This window comes from Scatophagus argus, chromosome 6 (assembly GCF_020382885.2).
Source record: "Scatophagus argus isolate fScaArg1 chromosome 6, fScaArg1.pri, whole genome shotgun sequence".
In the NCBI taxonomy this organism is placed as follows: domain Eukaryota; kingdom Metazoa; phylum Chordata; class Actinopteri; family Scatophagidae; genus Scatophagus; species Scatophagus argus.
In genome coordinates, this window is record NC_058498.1 from 14898247 (window position 1) to 14912434 (window position 14188).

At 43.8% G+C, this 14188-nt stretch overlaps 1 protein-coding gene across 2 annotated transcripts; it reads left to right on the forward strand.

Moving 5' to 3' along the window:
- The first annotated feature begins 70 nt into the window (after positions 1-70).
- ankrd24 (ankyrin repeat domain 24) lies at positions 71-14136 on the forward strand. Of its 2 annotated transcripts, XM_046391038.1 has the most exons (23): positions 71-269; positions 464-532; positions 2379-2509; positions 3062-3150; positions 3256-3320; positions 3443-3500; positions 3842-3912; positions 4109-4215; positions 4870-5042; positions 5660-5682; positions 5927-6019; positions 6455-6571; positions 6673-6792; positions 6902-7031; positions 7191-7369; positions 8398-8561; positions 9529-10322; positions 10416-10732; positions 11190-11423; positions 12309-12485; positions 12561-12719; positions 12821-12886; positions 13504-14136. In XM_046391038.1, exons 2-23 carry the CDS (start codon positions 497-499, stop codon positions 13570-13572), a joined length of 3372 nt encoding a protein of 1123 aa, XP_046246994.1. In that variant the 5' UTR covers positions 71-269; positions 464-496; the 3' UTR covers positions 13573-14136. The 2 variants fall into 2 exon arrangements, with proteins under 2 accessions (XP_046246994.1, XP_046246993.1); XM_046391037.1 differs by lacking the exons at positions 71-269; positions 464-532; positions 2379-2509; ... (4 more) ...; positions 4109-4215; positions 4870-5042 and adding an exon at positions 9389-9421 and having other exon boundaries at positions 5085-5682.
- The last annotated feature ends 52 nt before the right edge of the window (positions 14137-14188 follow it).

Consider the following 14188-nt stretch of genomic DNA (forward strand, 5'->3'; position numbering starts at 1 on the left):
AAACACAAACCAACATCTTTTCACATCAGCTCACGTCCGTAGTGGTGCACCACGTTGCGCCGGCTGTGCTGTGCGGGACGCGACAGACACAGTACATCATCCATCATTGCCAATCAAACGCTGATCCGGCGTTTTGCGCATTGCTGATTGGTCGATTTACCATTAGGGCGGATGTATCCCTACCGTCCGCCGGGCTGCAGTGACTACAGTCTCTGAGGGGCTGATGGGACAGAGGAAACATTGACCTGGAGCAGGACTGTCCTCCACAGGTAAGCCTAGCTTATAGTTAAATGCATCAGTGTTCATGTGAACCTGGTGTTACTGCTGTCCTAATGGATTCCTGACAATTTGATGCACCCACATGTTGCTGAGACCACTGTTGTTCACTGAGTCATGGTTAATTAAGTGAAAGCCTTTTAAAGACGCATGGAATAAGTTTCTCTGTTTACCTTGTTTTCTGCAGAACTCCTGTTGAGACAAAGGCTTTCAAACTAGTATGAAGAGTCTGAAGGCAAAGTTTAAGAAGAATGAGGTGAGAACCATATGGGGCAAGTAGAGCTTTACATGTGTATTTTAAAGTAGCACACATATTTGCTATTCATACAAATTGTTTGGAGCTATGAGTTTATGCAAGCTGTGTTTTAACGCATTACAGTGTTGGGCTGCTCTACATGTAGCCATTCATGTAGGTCTGAGTTTGCTCCTTGTGTGTGTGTGTTTATGGGGGGTGTTTATGGGGATTCAGTGTCGCTGGGCAGCAGCAGGAGAGCAGGGCTGTCTCCAGACTGCTGCTATAACTCAGAGATCTCAGGTAGCCTTCAATTATTCACACACAGGTTCACACATAGGCGCGCACTCAAAGAATCCCCACTATCCTGCTGTCATCCCTGTGCTACTCCCAAGAGCTTTGTGGTGTTAACCTTGCCCTAATGTACTGTTTTTTTTTTTTTTAAATTTTGCCTGTTTTAGCCTGCTCCATGTTGCCACTTGTTTATTTACGTGCTGGGGCCAGTGACCTTGTGCCCTTACAGCACTGAGACACTTGTAGAAAGTGATGATGTGGTCTGAACATTTGGATCCTCATGACTGCACATTTGATGTTTGGTGATGACCACAACAGTGATCTCCTGTCTTATATGCTATTGTTTAAGTTCACCTGTCGGATGGACAGATGAAATACAGGAAAATATTCTGCATACATACGTTTCTTGGCATTTTCTGCATACATAAACCCCTCTATAACCCCTCTATAGCCTGCAGACACATACTCTCCACAGCCTAAGAGGGCATTTTAGATTCCAGCTCCTTCTTACGTGTCATTATGTTCCCTCTGTCCTGTAAATGACCATCCAAACCAGAACAGAGCCAGCTCTGTTTCTCCTCTTTTTGCTGAGTCCTCACATCCCACAGGCCCTGCTCTGTAACTGCAGAGAAACAGACCTACAGTATGACGCTGCCAGGGGGATACCATGCAGGACCTGACAAAAAGGAAAAAAAAAACTCTAATGGAGAGAAAGAGGAAGCCTGCTATAGAGAAATTATTAGGTTAGAGAAAGGAGGACAGTGAGGAAAGGAAGGAGGTGGTGGTGCGGACAGACAGGCTGAGTCCCTGCTTGAAGCTAAGGCAGGGTGATGGGATAGCATTTTGGATGCAGACAAGGAGGGAGCACTGCACAGGGAGACTTTGTTGTGAGGACAGCCCATAGCAGTGATACTGTGTGCATGACAGAGTTTTTGTGTGGTGAGCTGTTCAATTTCATTGCTGGTGTGATTTTAAGGATGGCATATATTCTCTGGTATGTAGATCTCTGTGATGCTGCTGCTGTGACCTCTAAAATATCAAGTTCTCTACATTATGTAATTTAAATGTGTAGATTTGTTATGTAGCCAGGCGGCAGTGTGTGGACACGCAGCAGCGGCGTGGTACTCTGTAGCTGTATTTAGTTTGTGTGTGTGATGCCCTGCTAGCTGTTATGGATCCTCAGCAGCCTGTTTTTAGCCTGATGAAGCGGCTCTGTCCTTGTTTCAGCCTGCTGCCGCTGCCAGTAGGTGTCTTCTCTCTGTCCACTAATAATAGAATAGGAAAGGAAACTGATAAGTTTTATCCCTCTTTTCTTATATGTCTGTCTTTAAAGTAGTTTATTCTAACATGCAAGAGTTGTATCTCATATTGTGTTTATGGTTTGATGCAAGAAAAAACAACTTTTTTTTAACATCATCACTGGTTGTTGCATGTCCTATTTGTTTGGTATTTATTTACACTGCTCAGCCATCTCTTGTTTTATATGTTATGAGATATTCACTGTGGTATCAGTTTGCACTGGGGCAGTTCAAGGTGGTGAGCTGTTCTCTGGTTTTGCCCCCCCCCCACCTCTCAGAGTCAGGACTGGAGTAAGAGTGATGAGAGGCTCCTGCAGGCTGTGGAGCAGAATGAACCTGACAAAGTCTCAGCTCTCATCGTCAAAAAAGGTCTTTGTCCCACCAAGCTGGATGCTGAGGGCAAGTCAGCGTAAGTTGGGCACCATAGTTATTAGAAGTAATTGCATTCAGAATTTTTTTTTAGTTTCGCTAAGTATTGCTTCCACACTGTGAAAATACTCCAATAAAAGTCCTACATTCAAAATCTTGAAAGTACGAAGTTTTATCAGCAACTGTACTTAGTTAAGTTGAGTCAAAAGTAAAAGTATCCATTCTGCAGAAAAATAATTCCTGTCAGTGTTGCCCTATTATATATAATGTTTCTGGATTAATATTACTTTTGCATTAACATCTACTGTATGTTGCATTTACTGCTTTGAGGTTGAGCTCATTTTACATACTACTTTACATACTGCTGGGTAGTTTAATCTACAGCATTGCATCATCAGTTCTTTTTTCCCTTGATCCTTCTTTTTGCTAAGGCTTTATTACCTACGTTCTTTTGAACTGAAGTTAAACTAATGAGTGGTATCAGCAGCTTGGAGCAGAACGACTCTTAGAAATTATTTTAAATGGAAATTGATTCTCATTTCACATCTCTAATCCAACTTTGTTTTGTCTTTGTTCTTCTTTCTTTTGGCAGGTTCCACCTCTGTGCCTCTCGAGGCCGGCTGGACTGTCTGGAGGTCATCATCTCTCAAGGAGCAGACCTCAGTGTCACCGATGGTGCTGGTAGAGTGTTTAATTATCAGCTGAAAGTCTTATCTCATCAGCTAAAACTGTTGAGTAATGTTTGTCATGGATTTTTTGGAACTGTCTGTTTATGGTTGTTTCCAGGCTTCAGCGCCCTTCACCTTGCAGCCAAAAACAGCCAGTCAGAGTGTTTAAAGAGGCTTTTACAGGTTAAATTCAGAATGAACCTACAAGTACTGTAAAATAAAAACAGAGTAATCCAAACATGAATTTTAAAACTGCATTGGTCACCAGTTGTTCACCATTGCTTCTTGTCTATTTTTCCTGACAGGAGAGATTAGCAGTAGACTGCACTGACAGCATTGGTAGAACACCACTTCATCATGCAGGTAATAGTCAGTGAGCCAAAATGTGACAGGAGTTTGATTGCTTAGTTACTTGCCATAGATTGGCCTATGGGAGGAATTCTATTTTAATTATTAAAGGTAACCAGGGTTAAAGGAACATTGAAGCTGAACTTAACAAAAGCCTTTATTTTACCATCCAACCTGCGCAGAGTATTACAGCGGATGTTATACTATATGTAAACTGAGGATCTCTTTATTTCTTTATTTATTTCTTCTATGTATTTTGGTATGCATGTGCATGTGTGTATGTAGGTCTATATACAGTATATATAGGTGTGTATGTGTATCTGTATGTTCAATAAACTTGTGATTATTTCCTGCAGCGGTCAGTGGCTGCTTGACCTGCACTGAGACTCTGTGGGACTTCAAAGCAGATCTGGACATCCAGGATGGGGTAAGCTGAATGGTTTATTTACATTCTATAAAATTAGTTTTACTGTTTTTTGAGAGTTGTAATGTGAGATGAATAAATGATTGGTTATCAGTGATTTACTTTTTCTTTACTCTTATCTAGTACATAAGACAGCATTATCAAATATCTGTGTTTTTGCTGCATGATGTTTGAATAATCACATGCATGTCTCTGTCAGGATGGGGCCACGCCTTTGATTTTAGCAGCCCAGATGAGCCGAGTGGAGCTGTGTGTCTTTCTCTTGGGTCGAGGTGCCAATGCAAACATACAAGACAACCAGGGAAGGTACTGGAAAGAGATTTTCTCCTCCTCCTCTGGGGCTGCTTAGGCAGTGAGACTACTGGACTGTCCTCCGCCCCTCTAATGTAGCTGAAACTCTGACAGATGGAATGACAGAGAGGGTTGGTGGTGCAGAGGCATATTGGACCTGGAAACAGTCTTCTTATTTAAGCTAGAACCTAAAAAACCTCTTCAGGATTATTCTCACAGCAGTGGGGTTGTCTGGGTCACGATGCGGGCAGGATTCCCATAGAAAGTCTCCACTGTGTGGGGTAGATTTGGAGGGATGCAGGTCAAGACCTCCAGCAGGGCCCAAAAGCTTTTAGTTTGGCTTTGGATATCTCTTTGAAGAGGAAGATTATCTCCTAGTAAAGTAGGTGACAACACCAACATTTTTCAGGCGACAGTATTACATCAAATGGAAAAATTTCAGTGCCCTGTCCTTCATGTTATACAAAACATTCTAGCAATTCCTTCTTAATCACTATCTGATTGGTATCTCTGGACTCCTTGAACAAAACAAAAGTAAACTTCTGGATTAATCATACCATATGTATCAAGTGAAGGTCTAAAATTTATGTATGTGGTTCTGTTGCATTGGTAGTTGGCTAAACACTGCTGTTTTCATGTTGTAATTTGACATTTTTTTCTGAACGACAGGTCTGCGTTGATGCTGGCATGTGAGAGCGACAGCATCGAGACCGTAGAAGCCCTGCTGAGAGGTGGGGCCAACACACAGCTGATTGATGCCCTTGGACACAAGGCCACTGACTACAGTGCAGCCACAGGCAACCAAAGCATCATTCAGTTGTTGCAGGATGGAGCACCTCCAGGTTCAGTATGATGACTGATAGGAGATAGTTCAGTTAAATCAGGAGGAATGAATGAAACAGCACATGACAACAGCTTTTTTAAATATAAAGTGGCAGCATAATATGAAGGACGTGGCAGCAACATGTAGCAGATCATCACACAAAGTGAATGGCTTCTGTTTGCTGCTCCCAATCCTGGCTGTGTCTCTGATCCCCCAGGAAACAACTGTAATAGGTGGAAGTGGATGAGGAGGACAGCTGGGTGTGATTGTGAAGTTGGATTTAGAAAAAAGAGAGAGAGAGAGAGAGAGAGAGAGACGAAAAGCTTGTCCCACTTTTATCTCCCAGCAAAGACTTTGTTGATATATGAAAAGCAGATGTGTGGTTGGTTTGAAAAGGACATGAAGGAGAGGCTATGGTGCTCATGGAATGCCTCACCAAATAACACGTTTTTATTCCATAACTGCAGACTTTGGTGGATTTCCTACATGATCCATGTATAATAATATAATATAAACTACATGTTAGAAAAGTGACAGGAAGTGAGCGTGTATCTGTTCTTCTAGCTGTTTGCTGAATCTCATTGCTGTAGGGGTTAAAGTGTCTTGTCATGTGTTTCTTTCCCTCTGCATACGAAGCTCCTGAGGGCGCGGGTGAGGAGGTAATGTTGCATAGCTGTGTGTTGGATCACCCCCCCCCGACATCACATGAGATCATGGCCCACATAGACCGATCATATTGTGCATGTTTTCCAATATGAGGTCATTGTTTTTGCGTGCTGCTCTCTTTTTGTTGGCTTTTGTTCCCCTTTGTTGCGTACCCTTTGTCTTATCGTAGTTCCTTTCGTTCTCCTGTTTTAAGTTGACCTCTGTTTGTTTGTGATCCCCCTCCCACCCCCCACACAGCACTCCCAAGTCCCCTCATGTGCCTCCTCAGTGCAAGGGGGTACTACCCCTCGCAAACGGAAAGCTCCACCACCGCCCCGCTCGCCCCTCCAGGTATTGTGAGAAACAGAGGCCAGCCTCCCAATATTACTAGAGTATGAAGAGAGTACATTCACACGTATAACTGGTTCTCAACCTTTTGGTGTGTGGTTCCTTTAAAAGTGACTATTACTGCAACATCTGGTTGCATACGTCTATGAATTAACTCGTGAATTATAATGTGATTTTCATTTACCAGATTGTTTAGTTTAAATAGTTTTAGAAGAAGCAAGGTACAACCAGATAAAATAAAAAGATTTATCTCAGGTATCTTGTACATCCCCTTTTACCCATTTGGCATTGTGAGTGCAAAAAATAGTGCGTCTATGCTAATTTTACAGTAGTCCCTTGTGTAATGTTTCTGTAATACAACACTGACTCTCGAGAGATTAATTAGAGGGTTTTATGTCTTATAACAATTAATGTTATTCTGCTTTTCCCATCACAAAGATCCAGGGTTCACCACCTTCTCCACAGCCCCGGAATCCTGCTCCACCTGTCCAGTCTCCTGGGCCTCAGTCACCTTCCCCCTCTCCTCAGCCTCCAGAAACACAGCAACCCACTCAGGTTAGCACTGTAAATGGTCAATGTTTAGATTATAGTTGCTGTTTGTCCTGCATATTATATGAAATACAGACTTCATATTTTTTTCTGGTTGTCTGTGTAAGTCAGAGGATGAGGAGGTGTTTGAGGAAATTCGACGCCTGCGTCTGGAGAGAGGACGTCTGCTCCAGAAGATCAAAGCCTTGGAGCAGCAGCAACAGAGCGCCATCTCTGCCTTGGAGGAGGTACTGCAGTGCCGACACCCCTTCTCTTCAAAGTGTTTCATGATCTTGATGATGGCAATCAATTTATGAAGACTCAGGGTTGATTGTTATTAAAATGTGTACACTGCAGTTATCCCAACTAAAGCAGCGACTTGAGGAGGCAGAAGCAGAGAGAGACAAGCTGCTTGAGGAGCTTAAGGGAGGTCATGGTATTGGGGCCAGTGACTCTGAGGACATGGATGAAATGTTGGACTTCCCAGGTATGCAATGAATGTGAAAATGTACCTCCAAGACACTGGTAGAAAGCATGAACGTATTTCCATGAGTGTGTCTTTGCTATTCCACCTGGACATTCCTGTGTCTATCCCATCAGGAAGTACACATATCCATTTTTTGTTGCTCTTAAAATTTCCCTCTAGAGAAGCTGCTTTCCAAGCGCTCCAGATCCTCGCCTGCTCAAGATGAGGCCACTTCTCAAGGGGACGTAGACTCAACTCACCCCTCTAATGCTGTTGCTGACCCAGGAACTGTTGCTGAGCTGCGCAAACAAATAGAGGAACTTACCTCAGAAAACTCTGAACTAGCTCTCAAAGTTCAGGTGAGGTCAGCGTACATGAACTCATTAACAGCTACAGAAAAGCTACTTGTTCAGCCCACTCCCTCTCTCTTTCTCTCTCTTTCTCTCTCTCTCCCTCTCTCACACACACATACACACAAACATACTTTTGCTGGCCCCTTTGAGCGAGATAAGTTGTCATTTAAGTGATTATTAAATGGTTCTCTGACCGGCAGAAGATGAAGATGCTGGTTCAAGAAGTTTAATGTCTCTGACTCGAGCATTAGTCATGACCACTTAAACTTCATGATGCTGCACTCTGGTACAGTAATGCACTAAGGCGATGGTGTTAATACAGGTATAAATAGAATGGCATCAGATGCAGACATGGGGGTGTTTTGTAGACATTCTTCACTAACTGGGTCATGCTTGTTAAAATACTGAAGTCTCTTTGGAATATTCTCTTCTGATGTGATTCATTCACGACTGTATGAGAAGCAAGAAGAGTGTGACATCTATGGTCTTATACGAGAGCAACGAGAGAGCTGGTCTGCTGGAAAAGATCCTTCGTGTGTGAGGAAATAACATGGGATGATGTCACCAAGGTTACGCCTGCATGGGCTTTAATTTATCAATAGATTATACATTTTTAGCAGAAAGCCTTTGTTACAAACTAGAGATGTGGGAGTTTGCCAGACAGGAAGGATCTAATGAAACAATACTCAAGTTTCATTATGTAGTGTATTTAGACATTGACCAATAGGGATTAAAAGTAGCCTGTTCTGCATTGACTTTAACTGTTTTTTTTTAATTTTCATTTACCCAGCAGCGTTATGGATACAATACTAAATCACTCCTTTAAGTAACAAGTATCTGCTGTTGATATTATTCACTCATTGCCAAACGCTGCATTAACACCCATACTGCCACCAGAGGTGTTAACATGAGTACATGTAAATTCTGTACAATTTCAACTGACAGTGCAAAGCTCAACGTTGACAGTACAAGGCAAGTTATTGAAAGGTGACAGCCTCTGTAAGTGAATATTATTTCCTCTGTACTGTGTACAGATGCTGGAGATGTTTGAGAAGGATGATACCGACATGCAGACCTCCAGTTCAGACTTTGTCCCCATTGTTCGGTATGAGACCCTGAGGAAGGAGTTTGAAGCCCTCCAGGAGCGCTTCTCTCAGGCCCAGGCTTCAGACGAGGCCTCTAGTGCAGCAGAGGAGCGGTAAGGAGCTGATTTATGTAGTTAAAAAAAGGGGGTGGACAATCTGGTGATTCGACTGAGATCGATCTTGAAGGGGTCCTCTTTTCAGACGAATCATAGAGATCGTAATGTTTATTGTTCTGTTACTTCTGTGTCCAAACTTCACCTTCCCTCACTGTCAAATTCAACCACATGGCTATGCTGATTGAAGGAATTAATCCCCCATTAGAAATAATTCCCCATTACATCTCAGATCATGATTTTGATCAAATAGACATTATTTTTTGTCCAGATCACCCACATTCAAGCACATAGACGACTAGCAGGCTGAAGTAGCCATCACAGATTACATTCCCTTGAACACTACTAGATCAGGCCTTTATTCTGAGATGTGCACACCTTTGCTAATATGAGCTCCAAAGTCAGCAGTATCTACTTAGGGCCTCTGTCAAGGCCATTTTTAAAGGAGCTTAGCATTTTTATTGTCCTGCAGCATACTGGAGGCTGAACAGCCTGAGATGCAAAATATGTACCCACTACATCATAGATGTAGTAGTGTCTTGATGTCTGTTGCATAAAATTTCTTGTTTTCTATCTTTGTTGCTGAGACTATATATAATAAAAATACACATATGTTTATAATGTCATGGATTGCAATGGTATGCTTTGATAATGCAGTATTAAAGTGTGATGTAATGCAGAAATGATTAGCTGATTAATCTATTGACAGATTGCTGGTCATATATTGAGAAAAAAACCCGTTTGTTTGTTGCCCCAGCTTTACTTAGAAACCTGTTCTTGTAAAGTGAATGTATTAATTTTGAGCATTTTATTCACCCATTGAACAGGACCATGGAAATAACTGCTGGTATGCTTTTATGGTATGATGTTTGACATGCCTTTGTTTATGTTGTCAGTGACATGATTGATTTGAAGATTTTATTGTTTGAGTTAATGGAAGACTGATAATCTTTCTCTTGTTCTGCAGTGGTGATGAGAAATCTCAGGAAGGAGATACGGATGCAGAGAGTGGGGAGGCTCTCAAGGAGAAACTGCAAGTTCTGGAGGAGCAGTTGGCCTCCTCTCAGGCTGAGCTGGAAGAACTGAGGGAGCAGATGCGTCTTGGAGTGCTGTCTGTGGAGTGTGGTGAGGGGGATACTGCCACAGCAGGTGGTGGGACTGAGAATGGGTCTGGGTCTGCAGAGGAGGGTCTGCGCCAAGAGGCACAGCAGCTGAGAGCAAGGGTGACGGAGCTAGAGGAGGAGCTAGCTAAGAGACGGGGCGAGGCAGGCGGTCAGAGCAGCCAGGACAGTGACACAATCAAACAGCTGACGGAGAAAGTAGAGGAACTCCAAACTGCTCTGACTCAGAAAGAATCTACAAAGCAAGAAGGAGAGAAAGACAACAAAGAAGAGACTGAAACAGTGAAGTGCCTCCGTGACAAAGTGGCTGAGTTGGAGGCAGCCCTGGCTGAGAGCAGGACGTCAGGGAAAGAGGGGGGAGCAGCAGGAGATGGAGATCATGTCCGTCGTCTCCAGGAACGTTTGGGGGAGCTAGAGGGGCAGCTGAGAAAATGTGTGCCCCGCTCGGAGTTGGAGGAGGTGCAGGTGACTCTGGGGCTCCAGTGTGAGCAGCTGGCCAGGGAGAGGGCAGACGTGGCTAGAAGGCTCAATGATGCGCTTCTGGATCTGGAGAGACTCAGACCTCCTCCGTGTGGAGACGATGAAGAGGAAGAAGAAGAGGAAGGGCACTCGGAGAGCTCAGACCCCTCAGTCTTATCAGGTGCTTGTCGTTATTTTTAATGTTTTTGGGTTACATTTCAAATTTCTGACTTTTCTGGCCATTTTGTGAATGATCACGCCTCTGTCCAATCAGAGCCCTCCAGACGCTCCCTGGCAGCAGTGAGAGAAGAACTGGAGGTGGCGAGGCAGGAGGCAGCCCAGGCTCTGGATTGTTTGTGTGCTGAGCGGGAGGGCCGGGCACAGGACGCCCTGCAGCTGAAAGACGCAGTGCCACTCTCAAAACATAAGGAGGCGCTGTCTGCAGTATCAGAACAGCTGGCTCAGACACTGCAGGAGCTCCAGGAGGAGAAGACCCTCCGTGGTCAGGCTGAGGAGCAGGCTGCCAGATTAGAGGCCAAACTTCAGGCCATGCAGGATGCCATACCCAAAGAGGAGCATGAGAAAGTGAAGGTCAGCAGGGGACCTAGAGGAGCCAGGCAGGGTTGCCTCATGTTGCCTCATGTTGGGCCATTTGTTACTGTATTACTTTTGCTTCATAAATAAAGTAATCCAGAGGAGGCGATGTCACTCCAGACCCTTGGTCCTGAAGTGGTAGATCCTTGACCCTGAATTGATTGTAATTTAGTTATGACAAGACATTTTGTTGAAAAAGGCATTTTTAAACAGAAACATAATTGTTTTCTGTTCCTCTATTAAGGGACTAGAGGAATAGAACACATCATGTCCAGACAGGGTTAAGAGCATAGCTGTGTAGATCAACAGTTGTGTAGCCCTTGTTTAGAACAGCAGCATTTCAGTGTTTAAGTGTACAAGCTGCTTAGAAGTTTGCTATAACTTTGTAAGTGTGTTACTGGCCAGACTTCATGTTACATTTAATCAGCTGACCCTTGTGCTTCCTACCTCCTAGGCAGAGCTCCAGCGCTCCCTGCAGGCCAGTGAGAGCAGTGCAGCAGCAGCTCAGGAGGCTCTGAGTGAGAAGGAGATGGAACTGAGAGAGATGAAATCCCAGAAGGCTGCAGAACAAGGTCTGATCTCCAAGGAGGATCACGAGGCCCTGCGGCTCTCCTTGCAGGCTGAGATCAACGCTGCCACAGCCCGTTTCAACGATCTCGCTCGCAAACATGAGAAGACCTGCACTGAGGTATGTGTGTGTGATTGTACAAGTGGGTGTCATTGTACCTGATTCTCCAAACCTTTCTGATGTCACTAAAGCCACATGAGATGTTATTGTGTCTGCCACAAAGTGAGCCGTGTTCCATGAACGCCTCTTTCCTGCCTCTACATTATTCATATGCCCATTATTTTCTCTATTCAGTCCCTGGCTTGGTTTCATTGATCCCTTTGTACTTGTGTTTACTGATGCGCTGAAGTAGATCTTGCACTTTAGGCTTCAATATGGCATCCACATATGAAAACTCTCACTTTGTAAACTGGGTAATTGCCTCTCTGACTCATACCACACACACACACACACACACACACACACACACACACTAGTTTGCACATTTGAAGCCACATTTCCCTGAAAACACAGCTGAATATGGCACCAAAAGCAAATGTGTGTAGAGTTACTGCAGCTTAGTTTACCGCCTTTATTTGCACTCTGGCGTAGGTGTGTTAAGATCAAACAGAAAATGGAAATTCCCATGAGCAAAGCTCAGATGACAGTGATCTGGGCAATAGATATCTTAGATTTTACTGAAAATGAAAACTGGAATTACAGAAGAGGCATCACACAGTTAATCAGACTCAAGATATAGTATAGCATGACATGTTTTTATCTAAATATTAAAAGCAAGCTGTGTGGCAAACAACAGTAAACACATCAAACTCCATAAAAAGTCCACTAAAAGTCACTTTTTTTGAGTTTTGTTCTGGAAGTGTATATTTCTGTCCGTAGGAACCTAATAATTCCATTTCTGCTGCCTCTCCTATATAAGCAGAAATAACCTAAATTAGAGACTAACCAAACATGGACGGCCTTGCTGTAGTGACAGGGTGCCAGTGGTGGTTTTTACTGGTCTAGGTGTTCCAGGTGCAGAGGGAGGCCCTCTTTAACAAGAGTGAGCGGCAGGTTGCGGAGTCCCAGCTAGCCACGGTGCAGCAGCAGCTCGCCGAATTACAGGCCAAATCCAGCCACATCCAGGAGCTCCACAAGAATATCCAGGAATCCCAGGGCCTGGTTAAGGAGAAGGACCGTAAGGTGAGAGTTCAGTAGGCCTGTTCACACAGCTGCTGTTGAAACGGGTGGCTGATGGGTGTCTTTCTCTTCGTACAGATAACAGAACTGTCCAAAGAAGTGTTTCGGCTAAAGGAAGCCCTGGGAGCTCTGTCACCTCCTTTGGGTATCACCTCCTCCTCCTCTACCCATCATGGTAACCCTGGGCAGCAAATGGCACTGCAGAACCGGATCGCCATACTCACCCAACAGCTCCACGTGAGGAGAACATTGACACTAGGGCTGAACGAAGAGAGGAGAAATAATGTAATGATTTCCAAAAGACTTGACAGTAAAGTTTTCTGGGATGTTTTTTGCAGGACTGGGAGAGAAAGCACAAACAGGTGGTGGCTATATACCGTTCCCATTTACTGGCAGCTGTACAGGTCAGTAAAATGCACACTTACTTGCCAGAGCACAAATTATGATTTTAACATTTGCTATGAAATGTCAAAAGGTAATTTTATCAAGCATTTCTGTGCGTGTGAATATGTGTGCATTTGACACTACTGTCATGGCTACCTCCTAAGCTATTGAGAGGCCCTGTCTCAGCATGGATTAATGAAATTTTCCATGCACAGCTGGCTAGCCAGCCAGTCATAGTCTGGGCTGTGAATGGCACTGACTGCTGGGCTTGAGTTTGTCCCCCTTTGTGGTGCAGACAATGAAGAGCAGGAGTGATGTGTCCATCTTCTCTGGTAATGTGGAAAAAGTGAATGAAATTTCAGACGACGTGCAGCGAAAAGGAGCTCAACTCACTTCAGTTTCATCAAAGGTGTACACATTAGCTGTTACTTTTTGGCATATCTGCCGTAATGAGAGTTCGCTCAGGTATTGTTGACCTTTGAGAGAACTTAAGCAGGTAGACATTTTCATTGCAGTGAAAATGTAGCCTCATCTGGTCTCTAAAGCTACACATTTTGGGGAATTGTCTGTCTAAGAACCGATGTGGAATACAATGTAGAACCTTAATTTTGTTACTCTGGTGTTTGCTGCCCACTAGGGTCGAATGGATGAAGAGGTGCAGGGTCTGCTACTCCAGATCCTGAGGATGTCACAGCAGGGAGACTGAACCTTACAACATCTGCAAGTCTCTCTCACCTACAGTCCCTTTACAGGTCAGCATAAAGCAGCTCCAGCACAGCGACCTGTGGGACCAGCATCGCTGAGAGCTCACGTGGAAAGCCAAATCCAACTGATCTGTGTTCAGAAATGCATGTGGACAATACAGTAGCCTAAAGAACACTCATAAAGATTGATGGTTAATGTAATGTGGGAAAAACAGAACTGTAGATTGCCCTCATGGCGGGATAACTGACATTACAGCAGCCTATAAATCAGTGATTTGTGGTAGCGCAAAGTGAATGTAAATGTTGTTATTTAGAAGGCCAGACTGACTGACTGTGTGACAAGCAGTTGATAATTTGTGTTATAATGTTGTTATAATAAAAAGGAAAAACAACTTGTTATTTGGTCGATCCTGTTTTTTTGTACTTTGCTTCATGCACAGACTTTGTCCCCTTTTCAAACCTGGTTTTCCAAAGCCACACCTTCTGCACTGTTCTTCACATCTATTTCTGGGTCATGGAAATCTGAAGTCTTAATTTGGAAAGTTCGACAGCTGGGCTCAACTGTGGAGCTGGCAGATATGAAGACTCACAAACAACAAAATACAATTTGAACTGTAC